Raw genomic sequence first — 26,490 nt, forward strand, 5'->3', positions numbered from 1 at the left:
CGTCAGCGACGTACCCAACCTTTCGGCATCAGTTGGAACATGAAGCCCCGCTGTGAGCCGCGTAGAGGGGAAACCCCAATGATCCCCCAGTATATAAATTTTATACATTTAATTGAATAACATTTTTGAATTGGCTAACCTTTCTCATCACATTTGTGTTTTTTTTTTAACCTCCGGGACCACCATTAGGAATTACTTCAGATGATCAGATAAATGATTTGTAGATTGTGTGAAAACACCATGCCTGACTGGGATTTAAACCTAGGGCCTCTGAATGAAAGGCCAAGACACTACTACTCATACCACAGAGGCCGGCACATCTTATTTGTTTACTATCTTTTATTGTTACCTACTTTTAGGTCATATGGTTTTGTTTGTGCTGTTGTTTGTTAATGTGTTTCTGTGCCTTCTTTTATTTAATTTCAGTGCCTTAATTTTTAATTAAAAATGGATGTTAATGAAATTTATAAAACATTAATAGAAAGTGATAGTGATTCTTTTTAAGGTAACACAGATGAAGATGCCGACTTTTCACTTAGCAACTCTGATACTGACGACGACAGTATGTTGTATGTTCTACAAATGATGCAGTCAATTGTTGGTCATTTAAGTAATGACAATTCTAAAAATACTGTTTTAACTTGGCGTAATGACAATGTGGTTCGAAATATTTTTTTTACAACCCTGAAAATTCTGATGTTGGAATTAAAACTGATATTATTGAAACTTTATCTGATGGTACTCCATATATATATTTTTTTTAAAATTATTTTTTGATGATGAAGTTGTGAATAATATTGTACAGGAGACAAATAAATATGTTCGTTTTAAAATAACAAAAGAAAATTCTCATTTTGCTAGAATAAAAAAAATGACATTATTCTGAAGAGATAAAAAAAAATGTTTGGACTCATAATATGCATGGGTCTTATCAAGCTACTAGCAGTATCTAATTGTTGTAGCAAGTCATATATATTTTCTACAAATATTTTAAATCTAATGGCTCAAAACAGATCTAAACTGTTGCTTCAAAACATTCACTTCGTAAATGAAGATAATTGTGATGACAGGCTTAAAATATACAACCTCTTATAAATTTACTTGTGTATAAATTTAATAAATATTACATAACAGAATTAGAAGTTGTCACTGATGAATCAAGGATTTCCTTCACCAGAAGACTAAAATTTATTAAAAATAATGCCATTGATATGGCGAAAAAGTTTTTAAATATGCTCATCCTCTTGCTATGCAGTCGAAATGAAATTTATGTTGGAAAAGAAGGCCAAGGAAAAAATGTTACTCAAAATATTGTAATCGATTTGATGGAGCCATTTCTGGATTGTGGAAGAGTTCTTTTCACAGATAATTTTTACACTAGTATTGGTCTTGCATATTCACTAAATAAGAGGAGTACACACTTAATTGATACATTACATGCAAATAGGAAAAAATCCAAAAGATATTATTTGCAAAAAACTGAAAATGGGAGAAGTTTATTAAAAATATATTTCCTAATTTAACTTAAAAAGAAAACATTTTTCCCGCTATTTTAGGGTCCACCTAAAGATAAAGTAATTACTGGATCAATGGCTCCTGCAGGAAAAGATGGAGAACCTAGACCTAAAGGTTTATTTTCCGTTTTTTCTTGTGGATTTTTTGGTACCTTTTATGACACTTCTCTGTTTTTCACTTAAACTGCAAAAAAATTCAAACCAGAATTTGGCATAGATCATTGCTCATGATATGCCATCTTTTTAATTAAAATAATGATTATGAATTTTTAATAAGGTGGTTTACAAAAGTGGATTTATTTGTGGAGCAAAGTGCTTTTATGTATTCTTTGTGCTATGAAAAGCTATGCCCCATTTGTCTGTGTAGATTTTATCACAATTAGAGTAGTCACCTTTGTAGAAGAGATAAATTGAATCCTATTATTTGGTGTAACAATATAATGTGTATTTTGTTTTATTGGTGGTTCTATATGAAATGTTTCAGCCTGTTTTTTAATTTAAAAATGTTTTCAGGGTATTTGTTAATATAAGTATTATGATAATGTATTTATCGATTGTCTACTCTGTTTTTTGTTCAGAAATTTGCATAAAAGTTTAGTGTTGTGTTCTACCCATTTACATCAACTAAATAATTTTTATATCTTTAGGGTCTTCATTTTCAGCAAAAAGTAAAATTGCAATAAAACAAAAAGTATGTGTAATAGCAATGATTTTTTTGTTGAAGTTACAACATTACATTATTTAAAAAAAAAAAACCAGTAGTATCATTCATATGGCCTCTATAGCTTTACTTGACAAACGAATTTTGCATGACTCTTTCACACTTGAATTACACTAATGACATGCAAATATTTTCTTTCAAGAAAATATCTATAACCTTGGTTTGTTGCTATAGACTTGTGACTTAACATTACCCCAGAGAAAAAAGTCTTGGTGGTCAACTGACATTATCATCTCATAAGATTATCACATCACCAAACTTTTGATGCAATAACTGAATTATTTCAGAAACTGTTTGGTATGTGGCACCACCTTATTTAAACCACACCTATTCAAATCAATATTTTCCAAATTTCCAAACAAAAAAATCACAAATCATAGCTCGATAGCTTTGACAAATTTACTGTAACAGCATCTTCCTGCTCATTTTTGAAAAAAAGAATGATCCAATGATGCAATCAGCCCGTAATCCACACCAAACAGTGATTTTTTTTTTTCAGATGTAAGTTGCTGTCGAATCACTTGTGGATTGGAATCATTTCAAATATGGCAGCTTTGCTTGTTTACAAAGTCATCAAGCCAAAAATGAGCTCATCTGAAATGATGATTTTTATGAAAATTTGGATCTAATCAAGCTGCTCTATAGTCCAGTCGGCAAACCTTCAACACAAAGAATGGTTCTGTGGCTTTAATTCTTGAGTCAGTTGAAACTTATATATGGGTATATACCAAGCAAGAGCTTAAATAAAATTTGTCATGTTGTTGAAGAAATTTTCTTGTGAATGATGTGAAATCAGTAAATTTCAATTTTCTCTTAACTGCTTGAATTTTTTTTTGTGAAATGGTGATTCAATATCAAGTACAGAAAAATTCTCTATTTTGTTTGGCCTATTATGCATACCGTAATTGTCATGAAGTGCACAATACATAGCTGATTCCAAATTTTGATAATACATTTTTATGATTTGTCATAAATTACTGAAAACAAATGATGGTTCAAAAATTAAAAAAAAAAATTCAAGTCGCCACTACAATCTGTCAATTTTTGCATTCAGTTTGAAAGACTGCTTATTTAAAGCTGGTAGTTTCCTTTTTGAAAATGGTACATTGAGCAGTCTTTATCATATGTTTTTAAATGCTACAGGTTTAAAGTGTTTGGGATATTTAATCATGTTTCTTTTTATGTGATTTATGTTCACAATTATCCTCTATAATTTAACAAAACATCAATCTTTGTTTTTCTTTAAATTCTAATTATTTTGTAAAATATATACTCTATTTTAATACTTGTGCCTTTAACTGATTATATGTAAAAACATTATTAATACAGCAAATAGAATATCTCAATCAGTAATCAAGATAAAAGTTATCTAATTGTCTTGAATAAATATGAGATAAGTCTCTTTTAATAAAACAGACTAATTAGTTCTTTAGAAAAATGACCTTTCAATTATAAAATTTAGTTAAAAGTAATTGATATTAATGTATTTATGGAATAATAGTATTATATATAGATGTTAATATATATTAATGATATATAGGTATGTATGTTGTTTTTTTTGTTTCATCAATTTAACATTTTTATATTGCCCATATAATCTTAACATTTGAAATACTATTTTACATTACTATTTCTCAATGAATTCATTGGGTTTGAAGAGAGGCACAGGAAAAACTGAAAAATGTAAAATTAACTTACTCATGTAAATTTACAGCTTACCATATAAATATAATTTTAACAGAGTTCTATGAGAAAAATAATTTGTTAGTTGAATAGTATTGTCAAGAAAAATCTTATTAAAAAGTCTTAATTTATACATTTTTATCATAAATAAAATACCTCTGCTGAGTTGGAAGAGCATCTTTATTGTATTGTTTAATAACAGAAAGGGATGTATTAATTTGTTGCTTTACTTTATCTATTCCTTGTTTTTTTTAATGATTATAACATAAAAGCACCTTAGATACAAGCCTCCTAAAGAAAAGTTATTTTCTTTGAGATTAACGACGTTCTCTCTATTGTTTATGATAAACAGAGTTAAGGCATCACTTTTAAGGTTGAATATCACCTACATATCAGTAGGTATATTTACATCAGTGTAAAAAACTGTAGGTAACTTTTTCATTCTTCACTTTCTTTCAAGGGAAGTACAGGAGTCTGTTATTCTTGAGGTGGCTATTTAATTTTTAGAAATGCCTTGAGATCTACAACTATTAATATACGGCCTTAACATGCACACTTTAACGACTTTTCCATTGCTTAGAATTATTTATACCCTGGATGCAATGTTACCTTTTGAAGGGACTAAATTATGCTGTTCAACACGAATAAAATTAATTGCTCTTATATCTTTTATTGTGAATATGAAATTGCTGGTAATTTTTTAATAATTTTACTCTTGCCGAATATAGCTTAATGATAATTAGCTTCTCAGATAATTTTATTATCCGAGAAGGGAGCCTTTTGCACAACCTATCGGAATTAGGTAAGTTTTATATAGTTTCTTTATATGATTATTTTAACTTTTGTATTTTAAAGACTCCGTCTGCGATATTAGTTTTGAGTTTTATTTCACTTTTTTGACTTTTGTTTTAATAAATTTTTATTATATGATTTATATTAATTTTAAACCTTATAAGTTTTAATATTTTAGAGTTATTTTACCTTTTTATTAAATAAAATTCCGGCCGATGATAACGCACAGGCATTTTTCGCCCCCAAACAAAAAAAAAAGAATATAGCTAGAATAGCTCTATGAAAGGAAAAATACAGTAATCATGTCAAAAATGGGATATTGAATTTTCTATAATCTTTTATTAGGATCCAACTAGTTCATCTAAACCAAAAAACTTGTGTATGTACGAGTATGTGTGCTGGGTGCTGCTTTTGGCCTCTCAGTATTGACCAAACTGATTTTCTTCAAATCTGGGTCAAATACTTCTACGTATGGGGGATTGATCATATTATTTTATTCAAAATTCGTTACAGGGGTGGGAAATATAGAAAAAAATAGTAATTTTGATTTTCTTTGAGGCATTTTAGAGGGAATTTTATTAAAGAAAATTTGTTACCTAAAATGTTCATATAAATAATAAAATGGTTTTTCAAAAAATCAATCCCAACTTTTTAAAATTGAAATATATATTTTTTGCTCTCCTTTCGGTTTGAATAATTTTCAGATTTTTTTGAAAGTTTATATCGTAATTCATATATAGAGCTATCAAGAATTGTCTACAATATTTTTAAATTATAGACCCCAGACCTAAAATGCAGAAAAGCTTTTATGAAAATATTAATTTTTTATTTTATTGTTTATTGAAGGGGTATTAGATTGAAACATTTACTTAAGCAGATCTGTTAGGTTTAACCTATATATGATTTTGTTTAGGAAAATCTTTCTTAAAATTTATTTCCCACGTCTAAAAATACATATTCTTTAATTTTTATTTTTAGTAGTCAGGAAGTCATGCAATATTTTACCATTTTTTATGGTTTCAATGAAACATTTACACACAACTTGATATGACACATAAGTCACTTGTGAAAATGGAATAGATATATTAAAGATTAATAATCTTGATTATCTCTCGTTTATTTATTTTATTTTGTCATCAGTCTTTTGACTGGTTCAATGCACTTCATCGGTTTCTCTTTTGCACTAATTGTTTAATTGTAATACGTTACCTTTCTGGTGTTACTGTTGTTCCTATGTTTGACTGGCCCAATTGTTTTCATCTACCAGTTGCCGTTTGCCCGCACCGAACGGCAGTGTCGGGCTCTCACCGACTAAAACCCTTCGATTGGACATGCCATCATAACCCAGTCTCCTGCAATTGCAGGATCGACAGTCAGATGGTGGCAAGAAAATGGAGTCCCACGGGGATCAACAGAGCTACGCCCATGCACGACCAGTTGCGGACGAACGCACACTCTCCGCCACAGGCTGTTCCTCCATCCTATACCTTTTCTCTTCCTCGCAATAATGCTCATCACCATGACGCGAGCAGCATGACTGTCGGACTGATAGTGACAGCAAGAACTCTGTGGAATTCCACGGGCATCCACAAAGAACACACACCCACGTCGATACGTGGGAAGGCTACCCCCGCAGGCTGACTTTTATCCTACAACGATTCTGCCATCTTTTCTGCATCAAAAATCTTAATTAGAATCTGTGCAGAAAAGTTGAGAGGAGAGTGGAAAAAGTGTTAGGAGAAGACCAATTTGGTTTCAGGAAAAGTATAGGGACAAGGGAAGTAATTTTAGCACTCAGATTAATAGTAGAAGAAAGATTAAAGAAAAACAAACCAATATACTTGGCATTTATAGACCTAGAAAAGGCATTCAATAACATAGACTGAAATAAAATGTTCAGCATTTTAAAAAACATTGGGTTCAAATACAGAGATAGAAGAACAATTGCTAACATTTACCGGCTTAGCCTCTTCAGCTTTTTAACCCACTACACACTTAGCTGCAGAATACTTTACACTATACATGTATACTACACCAAGAACACTACACGAATTACAACATATACATTTACTCGACTACACAACAACATCTAACACTATTTTCTCTTTCATTTACACTCGGTGGTGTTGCGACATCTTACGAAACGCAACCGTAACCTAAAGTGGGAACTATCGTGCCGATAGGTGAATGGCTCTACGTAGTGAGTCTCGAACGATGTCCTGTGGGCACCAGAGCAAACCCAGTTGTATTTGGCTCTAGCTTCAGTACGCGTGCGCTCTGCTGGAATGGTCTATTATATCGCCGGTTCTCGTGGGACCAAAATTTCAGTTCCTACAGCAAATTCTATGATGGTTGGTGGTCCATCTGAAAAAAACACCAATTTAAGTTTAGTAAAAAGGCCTCGGTCAGCTTCATCTGACGAGGATAATTTTGCTGCAGCGGACGAAGATGGTGTCAGGTGTAAAAATGCTCGCTTTGTTGTTATTAGATATGATCAGGAAGGTGGCTCCCTTCAAAGGGTCTCACCTTTCCTGATTAACAAATGTGTCACAGGATGTATTGGTTCTCCGAGGAACATTAGAAAATTACGTGATGGGACAATTCTGATGAAAACATATAACAGTGAGCAGAGTCGCTTCCTATTACGTCTGACCAATATGGACGGAATAATCGTCAGTACGACATGCCACAAGATCCTAAATACCTGCCGAGGAGTAATTTTTGTCGTTACCTTCTGGAAATGAATTTAAGGGAAATTGCTGATGAATTTCGTACTCAAGTTGTTGTAGAAGTGAAACGTATGACGAAACGGCAGAACGGAACAGAAGAACTGACACCGTCTCTTATACTGACGTTCAGTCTTCCTGTTCCACCAGAGAAGATTAAAGTGGGTTACCGCTCCGTTCGGGCACGCTCATTCATACCCAACCCACGGCGGTGTTCCAGATGCCAAAGATACGGTCCCACTACAACATCTTGCTCGAGGATGGAGATCTGTGCTCGATGTACTACCGAAGGTCACAATGAGACTAACTGCGAGGAAAGTGAAAAATGTGCGAACTGCAGTGGTTAATATACAGCCCGCTCCCGAGATTGCCCAACCTTTATGGAAGAAAAGGCAATTCTCAAGATCTGTACTGAGCAGAAACTATCTTTCCCGGCTGCACGCAGGGAATATAGGAAGATAGTTAACTCACGGAACCTCGTAAAACCAGATGTGTCTTTCGCCACCGCTGCGTCAAAGCAAACTCCTTCCAATGTTCATAATCAACAGTGCGGATCCTGCGATGAACTTAAGAAACTCGTTCAGATGCTTTCTGATCAAGTTACTTCGCTTACAGCCACTATTTCAGAGCTGACTAAGATGAATAAAAAGTCCTACGTCGCAGTACATGAATCCTACAGTGTGGTCCGTACGAAAGTTCCAGCTCCCAAAGTACTACCTGTACGGGAAGAGGCTACCGCAGCTGGCAGTAAGCCAACTAACAAGCTCCCCACAAAGGGAACCCACATAACCACTCCCTCTGGGAGGTCAATAGACCATTCTCATAAGTCTCCTCCACCATCACCCCATATACTGGAGGATATGGTTGAAGAACCTCCCGACCCAAAGGCGTTGGAGTTATCTAAATTAAAGAACATGAAAAAGAAAATCCGGATCACATAAAACTTAATTGTATATGGTTTCCTAAGTATGTTTTATTTTTTTTATTCTTTATTTTACTTGTTTTTATTTTTTCTTTATGAACATTACTCAGTGGAATGTTAGAGGTCTTCGATCCCGCATTGAAGATGTTGGAGAACTGGCACACGAACATGATCCGATAATCATGTATTTCCAGGAAACACATGATACTCATCTTCTACAACATGACCTAATAGCACTCAGAGGATACTTCTGTGAGAGATACGACTATATAGTAGACGGTAGAGAGAGTGGTGGAGTGGCTATTTTCATGAAGGATGTGGTATCGGCTTCAAGGATTCAACTGACCACTCTCGTTCCTGTTGTTGCAGTAAAGATCTCTACCTCTTTCAAGTTACATATCTGCAATTTATATCTCTCACCGAACACTGAGTTCAGTGCTCTAGATATCTCAAATTTCCTCACACAAATACCATCTCCATCTCCATCGTTAATCGTTGAGGAGACCTCAGTGCCAACCATGTTTCCTGGGGCTCGACCTTCTGCTCTACTCGAGGAAATATAGTACACAGTGTGAGACAAGACTTAGACTTTTGTTTGCTGAATAATGGATCTCATATATTCATATCTTTATCATCTGGTACTGTCTAACATCGATCTCTCCATATGCTCACCGAATTTACTCCCTCATCTTGATTGGTCTTCTTTCTTTCTTTTCCTGTTTAGCCTCCGGTAACTACCGTTTTTAGATAATTCTTCAGAGGATGAATGAGGATGATATATGTATGAGTGTAAATGAAGTGTAGGTCTTGTACATTCTCAGTTAGACCATTCCTGAGACGTGTAGTTAATTGAAACCCAACCACCAAAGAACACCGGTATCCACGATGTAGTATTCAAATCCATGTAAAAATATCTGGCTTTACTAGGGCTTGAACGCTGTAACTCTCGACTTCCAAATCAGCTGATTTGGGAAGACGCGTTAACCACTAGACCAATCCGGTGGGTTCATCTTGATTGGTCTGTTTGTGATGACTTTCACAGCAGTGACCACAAACCAATTATTATTGGTTTCGGTGTGGACCACGAGATTAAGAGAAGGCCACGGAGGTGGATTGTTGAAAGGGCAGATTGGGATGGATATCATAAAGCCTTCCAATCACAGTATGACGTTGGTGCGAACATTCTTGAGCAATATTCCTCTTTTACGTCCATGATACTTGAAACTGCCAGCAGATATATCCCACAAACATCGGGTAATCCTAGACGTCCTTCCGTTCCATGGTGGAATGTTGATTGCAAATGTGCTATTAAGAATCGACGGCGAGCACTACGCAAATTTAATAATAGACCTACAACTGAACATCTAAATTTGTACCGCAGGGCTAGAGCGGTATGCCGTCGGGTTTTCTTGAACGCTAAGAGGAATTCATGGAAGAAATATGTGAACACTATCTCACGTACTACTCCCACGTCTACTGTGTGGAAAAAAATCCATGCAATTTTCGGATCGCCAAGGCAATCTATTCTCGGTCTCATTGATGAAGGAGAAATCCTTTCATCATCTTCGGCTGTAGCAAATACTTTAGCAAAATCTTTCCGCTCGGTGTCTCTCACTTCATCATACAGTAACGACTTTCAGAGGTACAAAGCACAGATAGAAATATTGGCGTTAAACATTGGTGATTCGGTTGGTGAATTGAACACTCCATTCTTATTTAAAGAATTGTTGCACGCACTTAAGAACTCACGTGACACTTCCCCTGGACCAGACAACGTTCGCCTTTGTATGCTTTCACACCTTCCTAACTCAGCACTACAACATCTTTTGAATATTTACAATGGTTTATTCTCCGAACAAGTCCTCCCGCCCGGCTGGTCATAAGCATTTATAATACCAGTACTGAAGCCTGGTAAAGACAAAACCGATCCCTCTAGCTACCGCCCTATTTCTTAAACAAGCGTGTTGTGTAAAATAATGGAGAGAATGGTAAACCGCAGGCTTACATGGTACTTGGCGAAACATGGCTTTCTTTCTTCGGAACAGTGTGGTTTCCGACAAGGACGATCTTCCATTGACCATTTAGTGTCAATGGAGACAGCCATGCAAAACGCCTTCCTTAACCGCCAACACCTCGTTACTATCTTCTTCGATATAAAGAAGGCGTACAACACAGCCTGGCGGGTGTGGTATTCTTAACACCCTCAAGATTTGGGGAATCAAGGGCAATATGCTTTTTTTTATCTAGGGATTCTTAAAATCACCGAACGTTTCGTGTTCGTGTAGACAATTCACTTTCAGACAGTGTCGTCTCGGAAAATGGAGTACCTCAAGGTAGAGTATTAAGTGCCACCTTATTTTCTGTAGCCATAAACAGTATTACCGATTGTGTACAGGCTCATGTCTCATGTTCTCTATTCGTTGACGATTTTGTTATTTACATTGCGAGCCGTTCAACGCCCACTGCAGAGCGACTGCTACAGAACACTATATTTCGCCTTCAGGCTTGGTCCAGAACTACTGGTTTCACATTTTCATCAGACAAAACGAAATGTGTAGTATTTTCTCGGCTACGGAACCCTTCTATTCCGCGAGTTTTTGTGAACAGAGAGCTTATTGCTGTCTCTCCTTACGTCGAGTTTCTAGGTTTGCTTTTTGATAACCGTCTTACTTGAGTCAAACATATAAAGGAATTGAGGACAAAATGTTCCAAACTTTTAGATATGATGCGGGTCCTTAGTAACACCAATCGGGGACCCGATCGGACATGTATGTTACGTATTTACTATTCCCTTGTTCGTTCCCGTTTAGATTATGGTTGTGTCGCCTACTCTTCAGCTCGTCAAATCGTGCTTAAAATGCTGGACGGTGTACATCACTGTGGCGAGCCATCACTTTGGAATAGAGGAGACCAGCTTTTGTTATCTTATTTTGCCCGTCTCAAAGGACAGCCAAATCACCCGGCTTTTGACCCAGTACTTAGGAATCCTAATTTAAGGAAGTATGAGGACCGTCCACGGTGTACTGCGCCTGTGGGGGGTCTGTACCTGACGTCTGCTGCAGCATATAAATGTTGGCACTCCCTCGTTCTTTCCATCATGTCCGTGCTCATATCCTTGTGGAGAATAAACCTTGTAAATTTTACATTTGACCTTACAACATACGATAAACAATCAACACCAACTACTGTTTTCCGGCAAGTGTTTCAGTATATTCTCACCAAGACGAACCTAGACGCGGTGATATACAATGATGGCTCGAAACAAGACGGTACCGGTTGTCAATGAAAGAACTTATATGTTTGGCGTACCCGGTATTACGAGCGTGTTCACCGCTGAACTACTCGCTATAAATAGGGCTCTAAATATCGTTAACCCTAAATATAGAAACATTCTTATTTGCAGTGACTCGTGTAGTGCTCTCCAGGCGTTAGAAAAGTTTTATTCCAAACTTCCTGTCGTCATTGAAATTTACGATGCAATCGCTGAGTTAGGTAATCACAACACAGAAGTAAGTTTTTGCTGGGTTTCTAGCCACGTAGGTATTCTAGGTAACGAAAGAGCAGATTATGCTGCCAAAGAAGCGTGTATTCAACTTTTTTTCACCAACCGAGTTACTACCTTTGATTTTATCAATCGTGTAAAACAATCACTGAGAGCATGGTGGCACAGTGACTCGGCGACTACCGTCGATAATAATCAGTGTTGGCATGGGGCTCCTCTTGCAGAAAATCTCGTCGTGAGGAAGTGGTCCTCTGCCGGTTACGGATAGGACATACGAGGATCACACACGAATACCTAATGTCAGGAGAAGTCCCACCCCTATGCACACGATGCAAATGCCTCATGACTGTGCACCACATTCTCGTGGACTGCATATGTTATGCGGCGTTGCATCGGAAGTTTAATCTACCTAGCGATGTAAAATGTAGAATAGTACAGGCAAAAAGAGCCATCACTCAGAAATATAATTTGTTTACATCAAAAATTAATTTAAACGTTAGGAAAAGATTTTTGAAAGTATATGTTTGGAGCGTAGCTTTATATAGAAGTGAAACTTGGACGATCGTAGTACCTGAGAAGAAAGATTAGAAGCTTTTGAAATGTCGTACTGTAGGAGAATGTTAAAAATTAGATGGGTGGATAAAGTTACAAATGAAGAGGTGTTGCTGCAAATAGATGAAGAAAGAAGCATTTGGAGAAATATAGTTAAAAGAAGAGACAGACTTATGGACCACATATTAAGGCATCCTGGACTAGTCACTTTAATATTGGAGGGACAGGTGGAAGGAAAAAATTGTGCAGGGAGGCAGCGTTTGGAATATGTAAAAAAAATAGTTAGGGATGTAGGATGGAAGGGGTGTATGAAGAACGACTAGCACTAGATAGGGAATCTTGGAGAGCTGCATCAAACCAGTCAAATGACTGAAAACAAAAAAAATAAAAATCTTAACCTCCTTTCATATCTGTCCTGTAGTAATATAAGTTGCTACACTGTACTAGTACATCAGAATTGATAACACATTATGCCTTGAGTGGTACATCATTTCCATTTTTTTGTGGTTCTTTATACTGACTTCTTTACATTCCTAATACACATAAAGTTAACTGAGTTAATAATTCTGTTACATGATTTTTATAAAGAGTTTTTTAGTATTTTATAAATATGTCAGTGTCAATATTTTTATTGTTTTTTGGTTTGTGCCTTAAGAAGTTATTGCTCTATTATTTTTCACCTCAAAGGTAAATTTTGGTTTGCTATATAAATGGAATTTGTTGAAAATGAAAACAAATCATAAATATCAAAATATATCATATGCTCGTACAACATGTAAATAATAGGTGAAAAGAAAGGGTTTATATTTTCTGAAATATATGTGAGGGTGTTTATATTCCAGAAATATCTATTTGTTAAGATTTAGGTTAATATTCTAGTAACAAAGAAACATTTCTTGATAAAATACTTGCCCCATTCATTTCTATTATTGTTGTAATTTCCTTGTTTTATCACCAATTTAAGGAATCTGTACCTTTAAATAGTTATAAATTATACTTAATACAATCAGTATTTCTGTCATTAATAAAAAGATTATCCAAGTAATTTTTATTTTACAGTTTTTGGAGATCTCCAGGTTTTTAAATTTTTTAACAGCAAATTTTGTTTTTACAAATTTTTCATATCTTCTAAATAGAATTTGGTTTTTGTTTATATTATATAAGTGTTCTCTGACAAATACGAGTACAGTAATCTTACACAATTCTGTTCAGAATTCTGTACATGTTTTGTTTAACAGTTTTATGGGTTTATTTCTCATTTGACAATCTTATTGTACATTAAACATAAAAAAAAAAACAAAAAAAAAAACAGGGTTTTACTACAATTTATTGGTTTTCACTCCATATTTCTCAAAAACTATTGCAGATATGATTCTGGAACCTATCTTATTCCATTTTTCAGGTCAAAAACCATAAGAAATCACTAATTTTGCTCCTTAATTAACATCCTAAAAATTTCAGTACAATCTCATTTAACCAGGGTAGCTGAAATCCGAGTGAAATCTTTCAGTAGTCATAACTCACAAACATAGCATTTTAGGATACATTTATATGAACTTTTTCCATCATTTTCATGAGTAGAATAAATTATGAAATCCCAGGAGAACTTGGTGATACATTCTGTGTAGTATTTCTATAAGTGTGTATCAAGATAATGATCAATTATAATAATTCATACATTTGGGCACTGACACATTATTGTGTCAAGTTTATTAGAGTGATTTCAGTAATCTTTTTGTACTTATGCAGTAGTAAAATTCGAATGTAAAAAAATATTTCTGAAATTTTCCGTTTGATTTTATTTGATTGTTGTTTTGATAGTTTGAAAGCAATTAATACTAATTGCTTTCTCAGAGCAATCTATTAAAAAATATATAAATGGAGTAACACTACAAATGCTTGGGAAAAATATTACGTATTAATAAATAAGAAGTTAGTTATAAAATTTTGTAAATGAATCCTTACTGATTGTTCCATTTACCTCTGACAGAATGGCTGGTTGTTTTTTTGATGTCAATTTTAAAACTTAAGACTTAATTATTTAATAATTAATTCATTTTTATAATTGTATTTTGTATCAAAATAAAGTCAAATTAGATATTTGTTATTTTTGTTCCCACTTACTTGATTATATACTTGTTAGGGCTTACTGACCTCGATTTTAGTAATCTTTTGTGTATTTATGCAGTAGTAGAATTCGAATGTAAAAAAATATTTCTGAAATTTTCATTTTGATTTTGGTTTTATTTGATATCCATATGAAAAGAGCTCTAGAAAATTGCTCGAATTAGTTTTACTTATAAAATAGTTAAGGAATCGGTGCCACAAACAATTAACATTTTGATTTGTGTAATTTTTTCCAGAGAAAAGAATGCTGCAATTATTTTATATTACAATAACTTTAGTATTTGTAAGTAAAAGTAATGCATTTGGGTATGACAGTTCTGAGGATGATTCTGATTCTGATTCTGTTTCACCTTCGTTTAATCAACATTTTAGTGCAAACAATTATTATGACGGTGAATTAAGTGATGAAACTGACCATCTTGGTGATTATTTTGAGTCTGTAAATGAAAAGTTAGAGAAAGTTGAGAAAGAATATTTACTTGCACTGTGGGATTATCAAACAAACATGACAATTGAAAATGAAAGAAAAATGGTATGTTCAGTTATTTTGTATTTAATTTTTGTTTTAAGTAATAGTAAAACCTGATGTCATTTGGATACTGTGAAGTATATTATTTTAAAAGTTAATTTACTGCAGTGTGCCACTAATGATGCTTGTTTTTTTTTAATGTTCAGTAATAAAGATTCAGCTTTTCTTAAATGCAGTATATTATTATTATATGTTATTAATTTTTCTTATTGTTAGAGGTATTTTAACTAAAAATTATTTAATAATTCATTTTTATAATTGCATTTTGTACAAAACTAAAGTCAAATTAGATTTTTGTTACTTTTGTTACCACTTACTTGATTATATACTTGTTAATTAAATGTAAGGCTTTTTGAAATATAAGGTTCATCATTGAAACATAAAACTTTAAAAACATTACGTATTTTTATTATGTTACATTAATATAACAAAATGAAAATATTATACAACATAATATAAGCTCACTATTTTATTTATGCTGTGCTGAATAATATTTTTCAAATTTGCTCAAAAAACCTTAGTATTCTTAATTATTTATGCATATTTATGACAGCTGTCTTTCTTATGCTTGTCAAGACCCTGCGGTATTAATTTTACTAATTGGTCTCTCAGAGCAATCTATTAAAAATGTTAAAATATATCTATAAGAGTAATATTACAAATGCTTGGGAAAAATGTTACGTATTAATAGAGAAGAGTTAGTTTTAAAATACTGGTAATGAATCCTTACTGATCATTCTATTTATCTCTGGCAGAATGGTAAAGTTCAAATCCTGGTGGAACTTAGAATTTTCTGCACACTACAAAATTCATTTCTCATCATAAGAAAAGAGGGTTGGTAGCTGTAAATGGCCTTAAATCTGTAGTTGTTGCAGTGATGTAAGTAAATGAATAATCAACATTTTAAAAAAGATAAATCTTTATTCTTATTGCTAACATTGTCTTTGTATAATGACTCAACAACAACAAATATTTGTTTTATTAAAGAAAGTATTTTAATCTTTAAATATGTTTTTCAGAATTATAATGAATTGTCAGAGATATAGAAAAACATACATTAACAAAAAAAAAAAAAAAAACAAAAAAAAAATTATTATTTTAACCTGATAATGTTGAAATAGAAAAAGATCACTGAAAGCTAGCTAAAACATTGAGAGCATTATTATTTTCAAAGGTCATTATTGCAGTGCAAAACCTTTCTTTCTTAACTAAAACTGGAAATTCTCCTTCAGACATACTGACAAAAATTTTTTTGCATTATTATTTAGTTAATTAGATAGCTTTTTTGAAACTTTTTTTTTAATTGTATTTGTTGTAACACAATAATTAGTGGCACAAACTTATTTTGATAGTGATATTTTCACACAAGACTTCAAAGAAATTAGTTGAAAAGTAATATATTGTTAAAAAATACATTCATGTTGAAATACATATTGTTTTATTTAGAACAATTTTTTAGTTGATCTTATTTAATTATTTTTGTTGAAAAAGCTAAGTGGCTTGAGGTTTTATTCAAAATTGATGTTTTATTTGAAATCTGATAATTTTGATGCTTAAATCTTATTTCGGTAATCATTGTAGTCAATAAAAATGGTCTCTTAATACTGGGCTCCAAATTTAAAAAAATTCAGAAAAACATTTTTTACTTTTTTCAATCTCAATGAATTAACTAACTGCATATAAAAAATTTAACTGCTTGATTTCTATTTCATTTTTTTTTTTTTTTTTTTTTTTTTTAGGAGAAGGCAAAACTAGAATTACGACAGTATAGAATTAATGTCAGAACAGAACTTTTAAACTACAGTGAAGACAAAATAAGAAACTTTGCTGTTAGACGGCAATGGCAATTACTTGTAAATGTTGGAACTGATATTCTCGATGACTATCCTCGCAGCAAGGTAATTTAAATTTATTAAAAATTAAAAGTGTTTGAAAACAGATAATGACTATTATAATTAATTTTATACCTTTTAAAATAGTGAACAGAGGTTTTTTTAGCTGTAGATCTTATCTACTGATTCATCTAGATTTTAATAAGACTACTTACTTTGATATTATTCACAGTGAACCTTGACATTAGTGACTGCAATTTCAGAACAGTCTGAAAAATTGTTGAAGTTCATTGGAAGGTATTATTTATTATTACTCGTAATATTAATTACGAGTATAATTTAAATCTACATTAGGATTTTATTTCTAGGATTATTACAGTCAATTTATGATATTTTTAATTTTTTTTCTTTATTCTATTCTTAGTATATGCCCTTTTTTTGTATGTTTAATATTTTAGTAGCTGTAAATTTAATTCCCTTTTATTAGTTAGATACTTACAGAGAACTGTTCAATAGAAGACATAGAGTTCAGTGAATTATGCTATTATCAAATGGGCCTTTCTTTCAGCTTTCATCTAAAAAAAATGTGTAAAAAATACACCCTGTATGAGAATGTATATGATAATGATATAGGCAAAAAAAAAAACACAAAATTTCAATGTACACAATTGTATTTGACAATTAAATCATTACCAGATGGCTCTCCCTTTCAAGTCTCTTTAGTTTGGGCTTTCAGCTTTTGCCCTCTGTCTTATTTCAATCAGAAACCAACTCTTTTCCAATGTCCACAAAAAAATTAAAAATCTGTTATTCTTTATTACTATATTTTTCAAGTAACAGAAGAGAGAATCTTCTGAAGGTCTGGTACCTTCTACAGGAAATGAATTTTTCCCAACATTTAAAGTAAAACTTAATTTTAAATCAAACATAAAAGTAAATAAAACAAACATTTTTGTAAAAAAAACATTGCAAATGTGCATTATTTGCCAGAGAGAAAAGCATTTAAAATTAACAATATTCACTATGAAAAAACAATATTACAATATAGGAAAGATTTTCCCATTAAAATTACATAAATAAATTTTTTTTTAAACTTTACATTTCTGTGCAGTTATATTACAAATATGCATCAATTACCATAGAAAAAAACACCAAAAGATAACATATTCAGTTAGTATTCATACAAATGTACAAACATTTTTTAGAAAAAAGTCAATTTTCAAAACCACGAATAAAATATGGAAGATCATACAATGTTAAGTTGTAGAGCAAGTATGAACTGTATTTTGAAATGATGGTTGAGATGATGAAATAAGCTAAAACATATTCTTCTTGAATAATTAAACTTAATCTGTCACATTAGACATTTTTGAATATTGAGAAATACAAGTCACATTAGACTGCTGAATAAATGACACATTAGTCCGAATAATATCGTTGAACATTATCAATAAAAACTATAAGCCACATTAGACTTAAGCTACTAAATAAAACTAGTCACATTAGACTACGAATGAAATGTTATAATAAACAAACCATGACCGCACTGAGCGGGATCCGACTCTTGAATGCTTGTACGAGACTAATTCGCCGGTCAGTGCTAGTAGATGCTAGAGCACAGCATCAACCAGCTCAATATGGAACAGAACATACAATACATGAGCAAAAGTCACATTGAATAACTCAACTCGCAGGAATATATTAAACTATAGTGATGACACCAAATGATAGTATGGTGCAAATTGGACTGATATTCTCTCATAAAAACAAAGAATATATGCAAGCATTACTAAGAAGATCAGTCAAATATAAACAGACTTTTTTTAACATTTATTAGTACAGATTAAAAATAAAAAACATATGTATAGCTTTTTTACGTAGTCTCTCCAAAGTTTTACACATTCTTTCCAATGTGTAGAAAGATTTTGAATCCCTTCTTCATAAAAAGTCCTCATACTTTTTATGAAGACCCAACCTGTACTTTGTTGTTGCTCTGATATCTATGTCCTTTCAGACCCTTATTCAATGGACCAAACAAAAACAAATCACAAGAGGTAAATCTGGCCGTATGGGAGATGTTCTAAGGCTTCCCAGTAAATTTCATCCAGTTTATCTGATATGGTAACGGCTGTGTTAGGTCTTTTGTTATTGTGAGGGAAAACCACATCTCTGATTGGCTAATGGTGTCTTTTGTTCCTATAGGCAGCTTTTACTTTGTCCAAAAGCTTGAAGTAGCATTTAGCTTGCACAGTGTGATGTTCATGGCAAAAATTGACGAGCATGTCTCTCTAGTCTCAAGAGATGGTTGTAAGGGCTTTTCCAGGTGATGAATGCATTTTCACCTTTACGAGATTAGGCGTATTTTGATTCAAGATTGTAGAGATGGAGAACCACATTTCATAACATGTGACTATTCAATGCAAAAAAATTATTTTCCTCTTGTCAAAATCAATTCAAAAGCCTGTGGGAATTTTCTGTCAGATCTGTTTATGATTTTTGGACAACAGTCTTTGAACCCACATCACACAATCTGAACCTGAGGAGCAACAAAAAAATAGAGGTTGGTTCTTCATAAAAAGTCCTCATACTTTTTATGAAGAAGAGATTCCAAAACTGATGGAATGGAACTTCTATGATTTATACCCACTTTCAAAGCAGTTTCATCGACCATAAGGTGCTGATTATCTTCAGTGAGGTCATGGATCAATCAAATGTTGTCATCCACCACACTTGTTCTTACGTGTCTATTGTGTCTCATTTTCTACAACTTCATGTCTTTCTTTGAATTTGCTGGCTTGTCATAGACTTGGTTAACTGCACATGGAGTCTAGTCAAAATTTCAGATTGTTGGATGCCATCATTCGTGAGAAACTTTAAGATAATATGTTGTGTAGTTGACTATGAACCTCTTGATCTAGCATGAAGCTAATGACTAGGGAGATGCAAATGCTGAAGCATCCATCCTCTCATCACATCTTAACTGTTAATATCCCTCCCATTCATGTTTGTATACAAGTCTTGAAAACCAAAGTCCAGTTTATATTTGATGACTATTGTAGTAACAAAAAACAGCTCTCGCATACAAAAATATTAATCATAACTTGCCAATTATAGTGAGTCTGTATAAATCCACTGACTCAATACACCTGAATGATAAGAAATTTACATATTAGATTTGATAAAAACAATTTTTCTAAATTATACAGATCAAAAACACTATTTAACATAATATTAAAGATGTTTCTTAGTTGCTTCAAAACAGCCATCAATAATGGCAGCAACATCTATCATTAATAAAGAAGCTGTAAAAAGATCTGGAATTACAATCCTGTTTATTTAGAAAATGGATTGTTTTTAATTTGTTTTTAAAATAAAAGGAAGAAATATAATCTATAATGATGTAATTCTACATTCTTAACAAAACTTTATTCATTGACAAATAGGTTTGCAGAGATAAAGTGCTCATTTATCCCTCAGGTTTCCTTTAGATAGACTTAATTATTTTCTTTGACAAATCAAAGACTAATAAATCTGTTTCACTTTTGTCTAATTAACCTTGTATAATTAATTTTTACAATTCATATCATTGTCTTCTTAGAGAAGGCAATGTTCAAGTTTCATTCACACTAAATGCAATAATTAAGATGATTCTTTTCTTTTTTTTTTAATGAAAAGTTACAGGGTGAAGTTCACAATTTGAAGATATTTTTTATTTATTTAATATTATTTTAATTTGTGTTGGAATGTAATTGGTTAATGACATATTTTGAAGTGATTCTGATATTTTAAATATGAAATTGTTTGTTTGTATGTGAAAATTTGCAAATCATAAAAATTGTCATTAAGTAAAAAATGATATAAATTATAATGTCAGACAACCTCTATTCATTTCTGGTAGTAATTACCGGATGTCTCCATTCATTCCTTTTTTGGTTTTTTCAAGACACAGACTTCTTGTTTTTAAACTATTCATTTTTTCAAATTTTGAATTTTAAGTAATAAGGTAAGCAGTAAATATGATCGATATAGGTTGTACAATATCATATGTGACACTGTAGCAAAATATAAGTTTGGTTTTTGTTATTTACTCGTAGATGTCACAATTGTAACTGATTTTGGCAAAATGATAAATCTACTTCTGGGTTTAGAGTAAAATTGTAATCTATATTTTTACAACCTAATGGTTCTGTAATACTTGTTTGTATCTCAAAGCATAACGTTCTGCAGTTTGAAAGAGTGTGAAATAAGGACGTAAAGCCAGTAGTTGAATCCATGTTTAATGAACCCGTTCCTGTAAAACATTGTAGTTAAACAATATTGGTTTCAGATTCACTGCATACTATTTTGACATTTACAAATTGTTAATGACATCAGCAGTCAGTGCTAGTTTAAATACAGAGCAACCTTTTTCAAAAATAACAACCATTCCGTGCTTGATTTACTAGGGAAAATGAGAGATGAACTTCATGAATCTGTTGCTGATGTAGGATGACAAACCCACTAAAATACAGTTGGCGTTCATGTTATATAAGATACTTTTTTTTTTCACCATAGAGATTGACTTGTGAACAACATTACTCCCAAGAGAGAATATTTTATTGCTGCCTTTGTGTTTCAGGTGCTTCACATGTGTCACATTCATAAGTATGATTAAGACAAAAATAAACAACATTTTTAGTTAAACTGCTCATAATGTAGTATTACAGATCATCTGAAACAACTTTTAGATGATTCTTTTTACTTTGCTGCATAAAGAAAGAGAGATTACCTTATACTTAGGATAACAGATCTTTCACTGCATGTACACAATAACACAGGCTACTAAAATTATTGCAATAATCTTTGTCATCTGAAGTTGATTTGTATGCTATACTGAATATAATTTATAAATTTGGAACAATTTTAAAACTATAGTAATAAAGTGTCGCCATTGAAAAAAAGATAAATCATGTTATGCTGTAATTACTACATAACTACAAATAATATTATTGTATTCTAAATAATTAAATTATTATATAATATATTGGAAGAAATCAAATATTTAAAAAAAAAATGTTTTTATTATGAGATGTGTTAGTATTTTCAGATTCTTATTTCAATTTCTTTTAATCAATGCTAAAGTTTTTTAGCATTTGAAAAATTTGAAGCTTGACTGAATTCAAACCCATGAATTTCAAAATGAAAGGCAGAGGCAATAACATTGCGCCAAGGAGGGCAGCAGAATGTTAGCCACTTAGTAAATATCATATTAAAAGTATAAAAAATGACTTGTATATTTTAAAAGTAGATAAAAAGACACCTTTACATACTAAAATTCTTATATATCTAACTACAATAATAATAATTTTGAATTATGTTTTATCAGATACAGTTTGATGGCAAAATTTTATTTTATGTGTATGGCAATGCTGATTTTTATCATAAGTAAATATTTAAAATATTAAAAATACATCTATATTATCATGGTAAACAATGATTTAAAACAAACAATATCAAGTAGGAGTTTTTTATGTAATTTTTTGGTGATATAAATATTTTATTTAATTTTTACTTATATTTTTTAAAATCCAAATATGAAGGTAAATAATAAGTGTATTTACGTATGGAGTATTATAATTTTAATGGTTGTAGGTGACTTGACGTCAGGCAAAGCCATTTCCAAAAATATCATGAATCTCAAACCCGACTTAATAAAGAAAATAATTAATGAAGTAGTTTTCTGTTATCTTCTTCACAAGCCGAATATACTTTTGTGTATCGTCAAGCTTAGCCCATTGAATTATAAATGACATTTATCCCTATAAGTGACATTTTCAGTCTGATAACAAGTGGGACAGACTGTGAGTATTACCTCTCAGAGAAAGAAACTTTGATTAGTACCACTTATATCTCATATTCTTTACATATGTTACAGTCGTAAGAAAGGCTATGAAAGATATAAAACAATAAATGGTATTAATGTAGTGCCAATCTACTTCTGTAGTTAAGTTAGTTTTTAGATAGCAACATGAAACTCTATATTTAAACAAGAAAATAAATACAAAAAAGAATGAATAAATGGACTAATTTAAGAAGAAATTAGTCTTGCTCATGTTGTAATAATAAATACAATCTAACGTAACCTTTTTTTTTCTGTTTAGCCTCTGGTAATTACCGTTCAGATAATACTTCAGAGGATATGTATGAGTGTAGTTTTGTACAGTCTCAGTTCAACCATAACTGAAATGAATGGATTGAAATCCAACCACCAAAGAACACCGGTATCCACGAACTAGTATTCAAATCCGTGTAAAAATAACTGATTTTACAAGGACTTGAACGCTGGAACTCTCGACTTCCAAATCAACTGATTTAGGAAGACACGTTCACCACTAGACCAACCCGGTGTGTAGCCAAATTTAACCTTCGCTCGTTAAACGAGTATAGGTTAAATTTGGTTAGGTTATATTTATAATTTCAGTATTAATTAAATAAAAATAATTCTATTTATTCTTAAATTTATTTATTCATCCTTTTTTGCATTAATTTTCTTATTTCAATTTAGCGCTTCAGTGGCACCATCTAAGAACTAACTACAGAGGTAGATCTGCTACTTTCTACTTCTTTAATACCCAATAAATTAATAACTCTTTCTATCAGAAAATATACATTACACAAATTGTCTCCATTCAGTAATAAGAGATAAGAGACATGACTGTCTTGAGCTCAAAGCTGCTGAGTTCTATCATGGAGATTTTACCTAACCCATTATAATTGGTGTTATAATATTTAATAGTTGACTCCTTAATTTATATCTTCTTAAATCCATAACAATAATTGATTTGATGATTTTATTCAGATTTCTATATGGTACAAACAAATACTGTTCTAACATTTCAATAATAATTTAACTTAATGCAGAAAGCAGTTACATCATAAATTTTATTTCTTTTACAAAAAAAAAAAATGCATCCTAGTCAAGCGAAAGAATGTTTAATTAATAATCCAATTCTGTACTCTAAATGAGGAGTAAAAAATATAAAAAAAAAAAAAATAAGTATCTTTTTTGATGACTGATAATCAATTTGATAATGATTTGATTTCTTGCTTTGTTTTTTAATAAAAAGAAAACACCATACTGTTATTATTTTAAATACTTTATGTAAAAAATGTATATTTTAATTAACAAATTGTTCAAATGTTTGAAAATAGTTGTGAATGAGTTTAATTAATTGATATTTTACTTATATAATCTTTATTAATAGTCCTTTTTTTTCAGTTACAAGAATATTTAAGTGATATGATCAAAGATTTTGAATCTATTAGAGTTCCTCATTATATGAATAAAAGTAAGCTGCTCAACAGTGAAGGTATGTTACATGAAATATTTTAAATAAATCTGTTCACTGATTTCATTATGTAAATCATGTCATCTCACAATTTTGCTAAGTAAAGGGAGTAGATAAACCTTGTCATTTTAATTCTTACAGTAAATCTACAAATCTCTTCAAATCAACTATAAAATAACCCCCACAAGAATTTAGCATTGTTTAGATACCACAGCATATTGTCTAAATGTTAATGTGAATAAGCACTCAGAAAATAAGAAATAATCATGTATAAATGCAGTTTGGAAGTAAGTTTGGGTAAAATCCTGCATCATGTAAATACAGAAAAATATATCTAGTTAGAACAACAACATCAAATAACAAATCTAATCATTCATGGATGCAAAAATAATACCGCATTTATTTTAGTACGGTAAGTGGTATATATGAGTACAAATTATTATAATAGAAGAATAAAAATTTAATAAATAATATTGAAGCAAATTATAAAAGAAAATATATCACAATAGTTATAAAAGCAAAATTATTTCTAACTAAAAAGAAAAAACATAATATAATGAAAAATAGTTGTGAAAATAACTTAAATAAATATGTTAAAACCATTCCAATAAAATACATTTCTTACAGACATATTGATAACAAAATATGTTAGTTATTTAGTACATGCTAGAACGGAAAGTATGCCATAGCTTTTAAACTGAATAATAACATATACTACAAATATTTTTAGACTAAGCTAATGATTGTTTTACTTCAACATAGTTATGTTATAAAAAGAAGTGGATCATTCAAAAAGAGATTTTAATGTGTATAAACATAATAATATTAAGAGTAAAATTTTTTTTAATATTACAGAACCTTTTAAATAAAATAAACAAATTCAATTAATTTAGATATTCTAGAAATGTGTAGCGATTTGAGAGAATTAGATTCATAAACAAATATTTTATATAAAAATTAGCTACCAGAGAGGTTTTGAGGATTGTTGTATTAATTAACAGATTGTTTTTTTTTTTTTTTTTTTTTTTTTTAACTGAATTTTTACGAGCATCGACTGCTAAGGTCATTAGCCCTCGTCACATTCTTTAAAAGAAATTATTATCTCCATCAGGATCGTCATATGTAAGGGTGTAAAGGGCCCTTAAATTTTATTTAAAAACACAAACTTCACAATAAACATTAAGACATAAAAGACAAGGACAATCACAAACACTTACGGGGTGTAAAGGGCCCCAATATTAATATTTGAGATAGGTTCTCAAAAGACCATAAAAATAAAAATTTCAGCTTATCAATACCATATCTTTCTTTCTTTCTTCTACGAGTCTCATTTATAGTTTGTTTAAGCACCCTCGGGGCGACCAGAACCGCCGTTGAGCAGTATATCAGTCGCGCCAGGGTGCCGTGGCAGTTGAATCCTTCTTATAAACAGGCTATAGACATCCACGGCATACATCCATAGCCTCGCGCCCTCAATCCACCCTTGAGGGTCCCCCATGCCATCATCGGATACACCCCGACTCGCTGCTCTTGAATGCAGGTGAGCCAAAATGGCCTAGGCAAGAGGGCTACCTCCCGTCACTATGCGTGCCACGCTTCAAGACTCCCTTATATATATATATATATATATATATAAAACTACTGCTTAGAGTATCTTTTATCACAGCTTTAAACTTCCATTTTATAGACTTTTAAGAAGTCCACTGGCGTGTAAAAATGCAACTATATTTTCTTCATTTCCATTATCCAGATCAGCACTAATATTATTTGTAAGACGGAACCTCTTTCTGAGGTCCTCATATATGGTACACTCTTCTATTAGATGCTTGATTGTCAGTGTTTTATTACAAACACCGCACAATGGTCTCCCTTCTCCGGTTAACAAATATAAATTTGTTAATCGCGTGTGACCGATTCTAAGTCTGGTCACCGCTACTTGTTCACGGCGAGTCAACTTAAAGTCGCTTTTCCATTTATAAGGAGAAGTTTTTACTGAGTTTAATTTTGTATTTAAACTCCTCCATTCAGCATTCCACTTGTTTCTTACTATGTTTGTTAGACGGTTTTTAACATCTGCCACTCTTACAGTAAATGCATCCAAATCATCGCAGACTTTCTGGCAGCTTCGTCTGCGATTTCATTACCTGTAATACCAGCATGCCCCGGAGTCCATACAAATACGCATCGCTGTCCTCGTTGTTTTAGTACGTATAAAATGGACAGGATGTTTGCAATTAGGACATCCTTAATGTTCTTGTTCCG

At 31.9% G+C, this 26,490-nt stretch overlaps 1 protein-coding gene across 4 annotated transcripts in view; it reads left to right on the top strand.

The window, feature by feature from the left end:
* Positions 1-26,490, top strand: part of LOC142330479 (angiotensin-converting enzyme-like) — a 102,419-nt gene that overhangs the window by 18,178 nt on the left and 57,751 nt on the right. For 3 of the 4 annotated variants that reach the window (XM_075375746.1, XM_075375743.1, XM_075375747.1), the window contains exons 2-4: positions 14,776-15,071; positions 16,808-16,966; positions 24,159-24,249. In XM_075375746.1, coding sequence (XP_075231861.1) covers positions 14,784-15,071; positions 16,808-16,966; positions 24,159-24,249 — 538 coding nt within the window. In that variant the 5' untranslated portion in view covers positions 14,776-14,783. Of the gene's footprint in view, positions 1-3,668; positions 3,776-14,775; positions 15,072-16,807; positions 16,967-24,158; positions 24,250-26,490 lie in introns of those variants that run through there. The other variant, XM_075375745.1, reaches the window with a different exon arrangement.

Source organism: Lycorma delicatula, chromosome 9 (assembly GCF_047948215.1).
Source record: "Lycorma delicatula isolate Av1 chromosome 9, ASM4794821v1, whole genome shotgun sequence".
Classification (NCBI taxonomy): domain Eukaryota; kingdom Metazoa; phylum Arthropoda; class Insecta; order Hemiptera; family Fulgoridae; genus Lycorma; species Lycorma delicatula.